Raw genomic sequence first — 14,348 nt, forward strand, 5'->3', positions numbered from 1 at the left:
AAAAAAAGGAAATTGCTTGATCAATTTCTCTTGATCAATGTAAGACTGCACAAAACACAATTATGGATGACATGAAGATTGGGGAATGGAGTAGCTGACATTTTTAAGAGTGAATTTTATCTTTGCTTTCTTATATTTCAGTGCCTCCAACATCAGTGTCAGGTAGGGACATAGCTACCCTCAGAAAATTATCATCAAAACTCAAGAAAGTCTTTGCTGGTTTGATTTTTTTTTTTCCCCAGAAGAAACAAAGATTTTATGTTCCCCCTGTGTTCCTGTGTTCTGTGCAATCTGCGAGCTATGAATTGCTTCTTTGCCTCTGGATACCTGTCAAAAGAAATTATAAATGGGTTACTTTGTTGCTCAATCTTACTCTTGTAGCTTTTAGTAAAGTGTTGAACTTCCCAAAAGACATTTTACATTACAGGTGCTTCGAGGGTGTAACAATCCACCCAAAAAGAACAGAAGGAACACTTTGGCTCTCTTCACGACCTGCTATCTTATATGACAGCTTTAAGAATAAAAAAGATCAAGAACTTTTCCTTCAAGTAAAAGTTAGATAAATTATTATTAAATTTCAAATGAAGTTCAAATTTTTAAAAACCCACAAAAATAACAAAAAACCCCACCCCCACCCCCCAAAAAACAACAACAACAACAAAAAAAACAAACAAACAAAAAAAACAAAAACAAAAAAAAACCAAAACCAAAACCAAAAACAAACAAAACTGTTTGAAACTGTGGTGTTGCCCATTCATTTCAGTTCATGGTACATACTAAAAAGGAAATTTCCTTATTTCCTTGGCTGAGTCTGGTGTTAATGAATAATCAAGGCATGCCTGTTAACTTTTACAGCTGACAGTCTCATTCCTGAAAAGGATACCATAGTTTTGGAATACTACAATGCAAAAGAGGACACAGGCATGGGGTGAAGCTTATTGAAAACAGCCTGAAGTTATTACATTTTTTCTGTCATTTGAAGTACCAAAGACCTATTGTTTCTTGTTTACTTCACATTAGATAAACTCATAAGGGCAATATCTCTATATGGACTTTATCTTGCTTCTCTCTATTTAATTTATAAAAATAAAAATTAAGCATTGGTAAGTTTCTATCTCTGAACAGAAATTTTAGTTTTATACTTTTGCTGTTCGAGACCTCTCTCCAATAGTAACTCTCTGCTGTTGTCACCCTGCTCAGGTAGGGAGAGCTGGCTGGACTGAAACTTCAGCTGGACTTCCTCTTATTGTCCACACAACACACATTATGAAAACATTCCCTAATTTTCCAGTGCCACGCAAAAGCTATCACTAATGTCATATTAGTTGCATGGGAATTCTGACAGTTTTGAAACTTCTGACAGTGAGTGAGGCACCAAGAGCATGACATGACATATCAACATTGCGGAAGACAATATGCCAGAGTCCTGTAACCATGCTTCTGCCCTCCCTGCACTACTGATGGAACACGCAATTAGGCTCTGGGAGTGTAACATTGCCTGTGTTATGCAAAACACATCTTACGTGACTGTATCATTCTTACACCTGTACATTACAAATCATGCAGTGCAAGAAGCTTTTTCATTCAAATAACTTACTAATTTTATAATCTAACATTGCTGTGTGGCATAGCAAGGAAACTATACATGACTAATGGAATGGATGGGCAGCAGGAAGTGGATGTCAGAATGGGATTATATGGCATGCTGTGAGGACCCAAGTCTTGGTACTTTTCTGATCTTGAGTTTAAGGAAAGAGTGTTTGATTTTTAAGTGTCTTCCTTTATGAACTTGGATTGAATTTCATGAGCAAAAAAGCCATGCAGTAGAGTGAGTTATTGTAGACCAAGTAGGTCTAAGACATGAGTTAGGAGTATTAGCAGGAATTAGAGATGAAGCCTACTAAAGTTGCTCTCTCCTGCTGACTTTTGGTCAACACAAAAATGACCCCACTACTCAAATAACAGTACAGGTGTCTCCAATTGAGCAGAACAAATGGGCTTAGACACTGCTCCTGACACAGAACTGAAGGACAGTAAATAAGAGGACACATGAAAGCACTTAAAACATATCTGTGTACAAATTCATCTCAGACTGAGGGCACTCCCAGCACAAAAGCTCAGATAACATACATAGCAGGGATGGAATACTCTTGTGAAACAGAAGCAAATGCTGCTTGTCACTGCTGCTTGTCACTGTAAGCACAGTCCAGTGGTATTAGGGACACATTACAAACTCTCTTTCAGACAGCTATTGCCATATGTGAATTTTTACTACTGCTACAGCTTCCAAAGCTGTGTTTCTTCCATCTTTTCCTTAAGAACAAAGTAATTACATCCTATTCGGACAGTTTAGGCATATAAGCTGTTCCAACTACATCAACAACCCTAAGTATTTGCACCAGCTAACATTTTCCTCTTTTCCATGACTCTAGCTGTTAACATTAAATGTAATGTTTCAGCAGGAAACCAGGCAACATTGCTTTAATTAATTTATACGGTATAAAAAATCTGACCTTATGTACTGCAGCAAAAATAAAAAGGAACTCCAGAACAGAACATTAATTACCCTCTCACTACACCAAATAATTTGTTCAAATACATGCATAAGCTGAAACTTGACTTTAAAACATTTTGCAATAATTATGACACTTTGATCCATGATTCGGAAAGTATTTTCTGTTGCAATACATTACTCAAAGTCAGGCTTGGATAAGAACTGGCATCAGAAGTGAGAAGATGGCACTTAGATAAGGCAAAGCACATTGCATGCTTTTAGTTTTATCTGTTTCTTGGACAATTAACATCCTCAAAATTGCCAGTCCCCAGAGTATATTAGACACCTTCTGTTAATAAAATCTTGTGGCTACCATCAGTAACATACATTTTAGAAGAAATGGACCTTTTCTTTAAAAAAAATCTATCCCTACTATGAAGTACCTATAGAATCTATGTTCTATGTGATAATTTCTTTTGTTTTCCCTTTAAAAAAAATACCAAACCCTTATCAATAGGTGTTATACATCATCATAAAGAGAAAGCATAGGTGCTTACAAATATTTTTTAAAAGCCACAATCTGGAAAATATTTTACTCAACAATACTTACAATATCAGCAATACAACACTTCAGTAAAAAGTGGGTGACAGCTTTTCAGTAGTTAAACTTTTATGGCTTTTTAATGTCAGTTCAAAACAAGCCTCCCTCAGTGGTCCATCAGATGTGGAAGATGAAACCAAACAGATGAGAAACCAAGTAAAAATGCCCAGCGACTCACAGATGTTTTGAAATGTTAAATGTAGCTTCCTACATTAAACTCCTTTACATCCAGTCTGGTCACATGTCTCCTCCAACAGCTACCAATATTCATTGCATCTGCTGAGGGAGTAAATAGATAATACATGTTGGTGTGGCAACACCTAATGAATGGTGGAAGGTGAAGGGGAAAGAAATAAGTCTGGCATTATAGGTCCACGTGAGGTTTTCTGACCATAATGCTGCCTTTCACCACCATGAGCTGTTTGAGGGATAGCTAAAAAATTGCAGCAGGAATGTTATCAGCATAGTCCTAAGGCAGAAATCTTTTAAACTCAAATAAATTCTGAGCTTAATCATTATGTCAAAGATTCTGCCTAGTTAGAAAAACTGAGCTCTCCTTGGAGCTACCACTGCTGTTACAAAGCCTTGAAATATTTAATTGCAGAGCTGTACTCATTCTAGCTCTCAAAAAACATATCATTTAGAGCCTATTTTTTAGAGGCCCTACCCTATACCAGACATCACAGTTCCTGAGTGCATTACAAATGCCCATTAGTGTATTATCTGATGTATTATGTCACAGCCTTGCAAAAAACCTGCATTTGTTCATGGATTCATGGATTATAATGTCCAAGAATCTGTCCACACTTTAACATTCTGGAAGTGTTCAGTGAACAGTTAAGCTTATAATAAAAAGAATTCACAACCAGCTGTTAGTCCTCATGAGATCATGATGTCATCCCTGCTCACTGCCCACTGTAGTACGGACTGGGACACTTACCTCATATACAAAGAATTTTTCATTGCAGGTTCAATCCTTCCTTAGACTCTCCTGCTAGGACTATTTATTCAAGACCCTCCATTCTAACAATCACAGGGGGCTGCTGATTCCTTTAACAGAGGGAAAGACCAATTTAATTTTGTTCTTTTTTCTCATTATTGCCTGAAGTGCTTGACAGAAAGAGCAGGCCATCCTTCCAGCAGCAGAAATGGAATTATTCAATGCTCAGACTTGTTCTCCTGCCCTCCTATTTGTAAGCACAGTAGAAACTCCTGAGATGGTATCCGAACTACAGTCCTGTCATTAATCTAACAGTTAAGCTGCTTTCAGAGCTGGAAGATACTATGACATGTCAAACATAGTATGCAGAATGTCAACAACTTGGCTTCATTTCAGCTCAGACCAGAAGATGTTGAGTCTGACTGTGATAAGAAAGCATTTGCAGGAACTGTCAAAAATCTCTGAAAACCCCATTTATCCAGGAAAACTGCTCCATCATAGTTACAATAGCCAAAAAGTTCAGACAGCTTCTAGGTACACCTGTGCTTTTCACTCCAACCAGAAATATCTTCCTGTAATTCCTGCATGAAAAATTGTTTATTTTCTCTATAATTTAGTGTATATCAATGCCAATAAAGCCATTAAGAACAGGCTACAATAATGCATTCTCCCTGTTCAGGAGACTTATGAAAACCCATGAGGTATAACACTTCCTACCACTGATAGCATGTCTTTGTTTCTGTTACAGTTTTATATCCTGATTAATGCAGTTTGCCAGGTTTAATTGGAGTGCTACTGTAAAAGTTGCTAAACATTAGCCAAAGTCAAGACATTTGGAGACATAAATCATATACCTGTGTATTTACTACAGTTATTCATTGTATGTGCAAAAATTTTCAGTAGAAGAGACCTCCAAATTTTAACCCATAGGTAAGACTCCTAAGTAAAAAAGCATATGTCACTCAAGCAAATATATTTTTACTAAACTTTTACATTAGAATGCAATACTTGATAAGCTGAGCTTCACAGACTTGCTTTTGCATTCTATCAGCTACCTCAGTCTACAAATACAAATAACAAATTATTTGACTTAACAAATTATAATTTCAACTGTGTTATTCAAAATTTGTTAATTTGCTATTCATTAATAAAACCTAGTGAGATCAGTAATAAATACTGTGACTTTAATAAAGAAATATTGTGATGCTGAAGCACTTAGCTTCTCCATGCCCAAATCCCAAGACACTTTGTTCAAGACGACTACCCAAGATGTTAGAGCAGTTTTGGTCAGCCACAGATCTATCCTGGAGACAACTATTCAAGCTATTTAAAAATACTCACAGAAGTCAAGAGAATAAAAAACTGCAGCTTATCAGCAGTCCCATGTCAGTATTATAAATAGCCTGACTGTTGTCCTTTTCATTAAGAATTTCCTTAATACATAAATTTCCACAGTTCTGGATACACAGGAGAAAAACAAATGTAAATGCCTCAGATCCATCATCAAATGAGCTCACAGAAACTAACAACCACTACAGGTACTTAGCAAGTGCAGAAAATATGCATGAAACGATGTCTGAGAGGCTTAGCTGGTGTAATAACCACACTGAGACTTGGAAAACTGTCTTCAGTAAAGAGAACCACCCAATCACACATGCAGATTTTCTGTTCATCTTTGCTTCTTCTCCATTTTTCTGTTTGGTTTCCTCCACCTACACACAATATCTGGTTTCAGATAATTCCTGTTTGATATGGTATATTACTAAGAATATTGCAGATGTTCCTTGCCTGAACCTGGACCTCTGCATTTCACAGCATTGTAATCTTACTATAATTCAATGTTGTAAACCCTCAAAATACAATCCCAGCTTTCCTCCTGTTGCCTTGGCTGTATATTGTAGTGAGACCTTCCTAAAACACAGAGTAGAGGGGTGTACCCTCAACCTCTTCAGCCACTCTGCTGTCAGCTTGTTGCCTCCTTTCTCTTTTGAACCTTTTACCTTTCCTCTACTGGCAGCTTGGGTGAAAGATGAACTGTTTTTCAGAAAGTGTGGATGTCCCATCCCTGGAAGTGTTTAAGGGCAGGTTGGATAGGTCTTTGAGCAATCTAGTTTAGTAGAAGACAGATATGCCCATGGCAGGGAGGTTGGACTAGAGGATCTTTTAAGGTCTCTTCCAACCCAAACCATTCTGTGACTCTATGGTGCAGGTATCACAAAGTCCTGTGATATGAATCCTCCACCCACACATCACAGTGAAGCAAGCCACTATTGAGCTTGTAGAGGAAATGTTAAACATACAGAGTTTCCCAGCAATGATCCAGATGCAGTGAAGGCTTGTGTAATTAAGCATTAAGTGCAGGTAGTCTACTGATCTGGTCTGAGAGCTGCAGCATTTAATGGAGGACAGTATTTCAGATTTGTGTCTCTGTGTGAGGTAGTGCCCTTAAGCATTACATATTTGCATTATCCATTAGGCAGAACATATTTTGCCATAACCTGGCAAAAGTTTCAGAAGCTGCTTTGAAAACAGCAGTGACAGGAATGGCAGCATGACAACGCACTAAGGAAGACATGGATGCTGAGCTTTTTTTAGTGGCAGATGCTCACTGCAGAATGGTGTTTCTAGGCCAGAAATGCAACCCAGGACTGCAGGGAGTAATCCATCCAACTTCACACTTTGCATGTATCTGAGTTCAGAGACAGGCTCAATAGACAGGGGGAAGAATAATGCCCTTCCCCAGCCTGAGCAATGAAATACACAGCACTCCTCCATGCACTGAAATACAGAGCACCTATATTGACTCTGCAGGGAGCCTGACACTAACCTCTTTGAATTAAACAATGTATATGTCTCATCGGTGATTAAAAACACACATGGTGTGAAAGGTCCAGAATTTCACAAGCTTCCTACCTGTGGAGAACAGAAAGAACTTGCTATTGCTGTTCAGATTTAGACTCAAGTCACCATAACTAATTGTCCCAGGAATTTTTGGATTCATCAAATATTGCTGCAGTTGTCTCAGACAGGTAAGTGACTTCACTGAGAAACACTGAAACAAATACAGCTATTTTACCTTGTACTTTTCAATGAAATGATGCTCAAATGCAAAGTCTCAGTCATAAGGTACATATTCTCTGAGGCAGTGCTTTATGCTTTCACCACATTTTTGCAGGTAGCATGCCTGTGACAAAGTATTATACTACATTACTCTACTACAAAATGTCTTAGGCCATTTTTAAAAATGAACAATAACAAAGCTCTAATCTTAAAGGTATCACAGAAAAAAAACATCTTGCTCATGTTGTTTAAGTTTTTATGTGTCTTCAAGGTTGTCTGTGGCAAGCCCATCTTCATAAGATCACTTTTAAATTAGTTTCCTCCACCATGCAAATGGGCTGGAGTCACCTTCTACTGTCACTCACTCGGATGCCTACTCTGGTTAGTATAGGATAAGGCTTGCAAATGTGTTTTTTAAATCATTCTTAATATTACAATGGTATTACTTTTTTACTTGAATTTCTTTCAGAGCTTAGTGAGATTCATGTGACAGAAGCATGCTTCACACAAAAAAAAAAAAGAAAAAAAGGTAAAAATATTACCTGATACTTCCTCCTCAACAAACAGGATTTGGAAAAACAATGCATAAATCTTTAGTGTTATATGCCAACGACCACATACCATACATACATGGTTCTTCTAGGACTAGGGAATGATATTTTGCAGTATTTGGAAACTGCTAAACAAGTTCACAAAATTTCTGTGTCAGCATAATCATTTAGTTGTCATAAAGTTTTTATTTTCTCTCAAAAGAAAGCAAATAAAGCAGCAAAGAAAATACATCAAAATTCCATGAAAGCATTGTACTTTTATTTCAGGGGCTATCACTAAACCAAATTTCCCTTATGAGATTTTTCCTTTCTGACAGACTTTGGGCTAATACAAAGACCTCTTGAAAGGAGATACCCGGAGATCTGAAGTCCTTCTTTTTCAGTCCCTGTGGGATTTTTCTGCCTACACTTTGCTCTTGCAAGAGAAAACTGTTCACCTAGATGTGTAACAATGACAGCCCCTAGTGGAGCGCACTTATGTCCACAGCAGCCTTTCACAAAACCTCTTCCACACCCGCTGCTGGACTTGCAATACATAGAGGTACATTTTTCTACAAACAATATGGCAACCATTCTTCATCTTTCATGCACTCTAGCCAGAAATTAGCTATGCACCCTGTGTCATCAAGTTTTTTTATTTTTCTCTTGTCATAATTTTCAGACTTACTAATTATATTTTCCAGTTACTTCTTTTTCTGAAATGAAAGTCAGTATAAGGTTTCATTGCTTTTATCATTATGCTAATTCATAAGTTTTAAAAAAATCTACTTGTTCTTTGTTTTCACTTGAAGTGTTATAGCATGACTTACTGCCAGATGTTTACTCAGATGCTCTGAGATGGTTTCTAGATAACTGAAGGGGAATTAGAGCTTTAGACAGCAGGTGCAGCTGATCTTGGAAGCATCCATTTCTCATCCAGCTGAGTCTCCTTGCCCTGCTCCAGTGTCTCTCAGACACTCATGGTCTCCTTGAGTTTGTCCCCCAAGAACAGAGATCAGCAAGCTTGTGTCTGCAGTAGGGGCTGCTCCTGAGGAAAAGAACCCAAGGCAAAGGTGGAGTTGGGCAGGTAGAGGAGGGGCTGTGGATGGATTGCTTTACACAGAGTGAGGAGGAGGTGGTCTCTCCAGTGCCTCCCCTCCCTGAGAGCATCCCTGTGTCCCTACAGGCTACCACATGCAGAGCACATCCCCAGGCTGCATCAGCCGTTTGGGCAGGGCTGCTCCATATCCAACTCTCGTAGCACGGCTGGAGGCCATGAGCAGAGCTGGGGCTCCACACCCCTCCTGAAGGCATGAGTACTAATCCTGACCCTGAAGGGAAATAAGGAGATGCACCAACGTGCCCTGGCACAGGGCAGCAAGAGTCTCTGTCCGCTGCCTCACCAGGCATCGTCTCGCAGTGCTTATCCCAGGAAGGGGAGTGAGGCCTGGGGGAAGCATGCAGGGTGGAGTGTGAACACCAGGAAGGCTGAAGGCCATGCAGTGGCACCGTAGCAGCTGAGGCAGCACAAAGAGCTTCTGCACCAGGCAAATATCCCCTCACCTTTCCTCTTCAGCCTGGGGCCTCTGTGCCAGGGGCCTGAACCTTTGCCAACAGCTTCTCTTTCTCCTGGGGATGGGGTGGGATTGTCTTAGCATGGGTAAAACATGTATTCCAGTTGGAGAGGATCACTTCTGAAGTGTTTCAATTGGAAGTTAGTGCATTCTGTATTGTGCCTACTTGGCCTAACAATTCATCTCCTAATTCTTAGATAGCAGAATAAAAATATATTATAAATATAAAAATACCAAGAAAACGATGCATTACCAGCATTTGCATTTTTCATATGAACAGCTGTATAGGAAACACTGGCAATGTGCCTGTGACTGAGCTAAACCCATCCTCAGAGTTATAAAAAAATACTTAAAAACCCTAATTACCCCCAATAGCAGTAAAGAAAGCATCTGTGACATGCTTTTTATTTAACTTTTTCACTTACTGGAATCTACAAATACTGATGGAATTCCTGGAACCAGAATGAAAAGCACAAATTTTGTTTTCCACAGAGAAACCAATCCTCATCTGGAACTGAACCTGCAATGAGTTCTTGGAGGAGAGGAATATTTCCAGACTCCCCAAACTATTATACCAACTGGCTGAAGGCACCTGCTGCAGCACTGCCAAGGGGTTTTGCACTTCAGATGTGTTCTCTGTGGGTATCCACACCCGTGGTAAAAGGAGGAGAAGGCACGGACAGACAATAAAATGGCTTTGTGCCACCAGCAACAGCAAGGTGTCATTTCAGCAAGCAGAAGTGCCTGGCCTAGTTACAGGCCAGGGTGCGTGTGAAGTCGGATGGTGCGAGGCAAGGAGGGGAGATGGGGCCTCTGCACAGCTACTCCTGAAATCCCTGTCATTCCAGGGACTAGTCAGAGTCTGGGCACTGCAGAAATCTGACACTAAACTGCCTTCTGAGCAACACAGTTCAACAGGCAGCAGCTTGTGGTTTGTGAGAGCAATTTAAGCAGCCATTAAAAGAAAAAAAAAAAAAAAGCAAAAAAAAAAGCCCTTTTTTTTCCCCCTAAGTTGACTGTCACTGACATTTCACAGGTTTTCCGAACACAGAAGAGTAAGTATTTCTGGGTATTAAGTCGTGGCCTCGTTCTATTTCTCTTCCCCAGGTAACAGGGAGCAGGTCAGCGTTCAGATCCGATCCCTTTAAAAACTAACCCGGTCCCGTCCTGTTAACTTCTTCTCCCATGCAAGCTGCTACGGGGAACAGAAGAAGTGACTTAACTGCTTTTACTTACGCATTTACTGCTTTAAAAATGCTTTCAGCTTTGAAAATCTTCTAAGCTTTCCTATCGGCTAACTCCTGAGAACTGCCCTTTGTTTACGCAGAGATTAGGGACGCCCCGCTCCTGAGGCAAGCGGGGGAGGCGGGAGCAGCGGCAGCCAGCAGAGGCGACAAGCTCAGCGAGATAGCCAATCAGAGGTGAACGCTGGGGAAGACAGCCAATCAGAGGGGAACGCTGGGAGAGACCGCCAATCAGAGGGGAACGCTGGGAGAGACCGCCAATCAGAGGGGAACGCTGGGAGAGACCGCCAATCAGAGGGGAACGCTGGGAGAGACCGCCAATCAGAGGGCTGGATTCTGCGTCCCGAGCGGGCGGGCGAAGGCGCCGCGGCGCTGAGGGAAGGGCGGTCGTGGCGCCGTGAGGGGCTGAGGTGGGTGGCCGTGGTTGGTAGATTTAAAAATATTTTATGCTGGCAGAAGTACCTCATATTTCGTTTACCGAATGTGGTGTTCCCTTGAGGCCTTGGAGAAAGAATCAAACTGCTTCAGACTATCTACACTCCTTCCCTTAGAAGGTTCCCTTCTACTTTGTTCTCTGTATGATTTTGTATACCTTATTGCCTGTTTTGTTTCTTTGCCTGAACCTACCTTTTTACTTCTCCTGCAGTACTGTTCTCTGCCCAGACTCCTTTCAAGTAAGCAACTACCCCCTAGTTACTTTTTCCTCCACCACAGTTCAAATTCTATTACATCTACACCTGTAATTGGTATTTCCAAATTTGTTAGGTAGGCAGCTTTAGCCTCCTGTCATTATACATACGTGAAGATTCCCTTCTGTCACAGGTTTCCTTTATGGTCCTACAATTCACTGTTACTGAAATTCAATTGCGTCATACACTTTTTTTGATATTTTATATATATATATATATATATATATAATATATATATAATATTATATATATATAATATAATTATCTGACTTTTTCTTTGAGTCTTCTACCTATTTTCAATTAAGAAAAAGCACTGTCTTACCTTGTGCGGATCCCAGCTACAATATATCCTATTTTGCATTCACACTGTGTCTCTAGCTTTGTATAGTTTTTGCCTCCCTCCCGGTTCCCCTCCGGAGCATCAGCTGAGTTAGGGACCTGGTGTTCCATCAGGGCCTCGTGCTGTCAGCTGGCCTATACAATATCTCCTTTTTTATTGTAAAACTGGAAACAGGGGGAAAGTCCTCTCTCAAATACTTGAGACAGTGAGACGTTAATAGTCTAGACAGTGGAATCAGTGCCTTTAAAAACTAATTTATAATCCATAAACAAATCACTGAATCAGTTAATTTAAGAATTACTTAAGGGAGATAATTTGTATTGTCTACCTTCACTTAATGGTTGTAGAGGATTTCTGAGACTTAAACACCAAGAAGCACAGCTAAAAAAAAAAAAAAAAAAAAAAAAAAAAAAAGCCCAGTTCTTTCAGATAAAAATCAAATGTTCAAGGTCTGCAGTTGGTCTCTTACATGCTTCCAGAGGAAGAATACTGAATGCTTTGTATAGCCTTCTGCTACAGGAAATTCAGTCCATAGTGCATGTGCTAGAAATTATGAAGCTATTCATGTTGAACCTCAAATTCAACCTCCTCTTTCAACATTTTGAGGTGGTATAAAAAGTTTTTAACTGATCCATATTCTGTATGTCTTCCAGACAATTGAAATGTTGAAAACGTCACAAAACAAAATGTTTGCAGCTTTGAAGTATCACTCAACAGACTATTTATATGAGGTATGATTTTATTGTTTCTCTTAAAAGTCTGAACTAAATATAGCAAATTTTGTGAAATTGAGAAAAGATTATGCTAAAAGATTGAGTGCACATTAAAAAAGATAAGAACTACTTTTTTTTAGAATTCTCTTTCAGAGAGGTTTTTGTCCTGCATTTTGTGGGATAACATAGTGAAGTGATTACAGGCTTTTTTAATTAAAAAAATTAGGTACAATTTTGCACAGACTGTAAAGCATCAGTTATTTTTAGTGTCTGTTGCATTTACTTACCATGATTTACTTATCATGCTCATATAAGTTTCCTGCTTAGAGCTTTCTTTGGAGAACACACGATGCCTTCTAATAAATAAAATTAATTACTTTCTGGAAAACTAATCCGACTTTCTAGCTACTTTATTGTGTATTAGAATAGTGATACACAATGCTGTATTCCTTAATGATTGTAGGGGAATGTTTTTGCATTAAATTCATGTAAAGGAGATTTTTTTTTCCCCCACACAATGACTGTTTTACAACCTCTTATCCCCAAAGTACTCTGTCATAACTAGTTTTTACTTATATTTTCAAAGAAAGGCCACAGACCAAATACAAGAGGAGCAGAGTGGTGCTTTGCCAGAAGGGGGCATTTGTAGTGTGTGAGCAGAAGAATGTAGCAAGACATGCCGGCTCCGGAGCTCAGGGAGGGTAGAAGGACCCACAGAAGCGCTCCTAGCACGGAGCTGCAGAATTGCAGCCTGGGAAGTGGTCCTGCTGTAGTACTTGAGTTGAACTGCGATCCGTGTTATGGAACATTGCCCACATCCCTTTCCTTAGAGTGCAGCATCTCTTCTGTGTTGTGCCTGTGTATGTCCCTGCTGTTTTCTTAGATTGCAGCAACCAGAACCTCTTTTTCTATTTTAATTCCAACAGTATGCAGTCTGTGATGCAGTGTGGATATCTTCCCAATGTAGTTCCATTCAGCTTGATCACCAGTTGTTTCCATGTTATCTACGAATAAAAAATAGGTGTGTTAGCAAAACATGTCATGGGGTATATGCAAAAGAGAATTACATGGCTTTTCTTGCCTGAGTTTTGAGGATGATAGCGCTGACATCAGGACAACTGAAAACTTCTAGAAGAGAAATGCTGAGTGACCTGCTGAATGGCTGCTCTGGAGCAGTGTGACTCTTGCTCTGTGGCGCTACCAGAATGGGTCAATGGATGTGATGATACATTTAAAGGTATACAGATCTGACTGTGTAAGGGAGATGCTGTGCTCAAACTGCAGCTTCTGGTTCCACTCTTTTGCCTAGTTGCTCCCCTCTAGAAATAAAGTTACGTTGATTTTTCCTCTGTCAATTGCACTTGGCTAAAACTTCCAGCTTTTAGGAATTGCTGGAATGCAATGACCTTATATCAAACTGCTTCCTGCACACAGCTCACTCAACTGGATGAGGAATCCTGCTCCTAAAATATTTGTTATGCACTTATATCAATTCCAGGTACAGTTTTTCCAGCTTCCCTTTATAAGTATCTTTGAAGAAAGGAGTCTTTTCAGTCACCCTAGACACAAGAGTTACATACTTCATGCTCCTGAGTATTGTAGGTGTGATTGCAAAGTCATCTTGGTAGTGCAAGGTTTTCTAGTGTTATAAACTGACAATACAGGCAAACTGAGTGGAACTGGGATAATATCTTTCAGATGGAAGAAAAATGTCCAGAGACCTTCATATTTTCTTGATAAACAGGGGTAAACATGCACTGAGTGCTGTAGCTATTAATAATGGCCTTGAAAAACACTTTTATATATTTGAGAATGACAAGAAGGGGTGTCTTTATCAGTCTTATCAGACTTTTTAAAGTGAACTAATTCAGCTTAAACTTTACTCTTTGAACTGTTTCATTTAAAATATTTTGTAAAATGCACAATTTTCCTGGTTTAAGGTTGTTACTTGTGATGATAGCTCTAGGATGTATTTCTTCCACTTCACAAATATCAGTGACAGAAAACAATTTTAGCTATTAAGCTAAAGTTAGCCTCAGTGAAACTACATAGTGGTGTTTCAAATTTCTTTCTGATCTCTGTTTTAATATTGGATGTACTTATATGTTCAGTAGCTTCTACTTCTACAGTAGCAGTAGCATTCTTCTTTAACCTATGAGTCCT

The 14,348-nt window shown here is 39.4% G+C and overlaps 1 protein-coding gene and 1 long non-coding RNA gene across 13 annotated transcripts in view; one reads left to right on the plus strand and one right to left on the minus strand.

Annotated features, from left to right (window-relative positions):
- LOC135291528 (uncharacterized) overlaps nucleotides 1-10,595 on the minus strand; it is a 31,828-nt gene extending 21,233 nt beyond the window's left edge. Inside the window, exon 1 of the long non-coding RNA XR_010354342.1 lies at nucleotides 10,436-10,595. This is a non-coding gene — a long non-coding RNA (uncharacterized LOC135291528). The remainder of the gene's footprint in view (nucleotides 1-10,435) is intronic.
- Nucleotides 10,596-10,797: 202 nt separating this feature from the next.
- Nucleotides 10,798-14,348, plus strand: part of SHOC1 (shortage in chiasmata 1) — a 48,003-nt gene continuing 44,452 nt past the window's right edge. For 8 of the 12 annotated variants that reach the window (XM_064403952.1, XM_064403954.1, XM_064403957.1 and 5 more), the window contains exons 1-2: nucleotides 10,800-10,853; nucleotides 12,126-12,203. In XM_064403952.1, coding sequence (XP_064260022.1) covers nucleotides 12,135-12,203 — 69 coding nt within the window. In that variant the 5' untranslated portion in view covers nucleotides 10,800-10,853; nucleotides 12,126-12,134. Of the gene's footprint in view, nucleotides 10,854-10,892; nucleotides 10,998-12,125; nucleotides 12,204-14,348 lie in introns of those variants that run through there. The other 4 variants (XM_064403958.1, XM_064403962.1, XM_064403953.1 and 1 more) reach the window with 4 other exon arrangements.

Source organism: Passer domesticus, chromosome Z, assembly GCF_036417665.1.
Source record: "Passer domesticus isolate bPasDom1 chromosome Z, bPasDom1.hap1, whole genome shotgun sequence".
NCBI classification, from domain to species: domain Eukaryota; kingdom Metazoa; phylum Chordata; class Aves; order Passeriformes; family Passeridae; genus Passer; species Passer domesticus.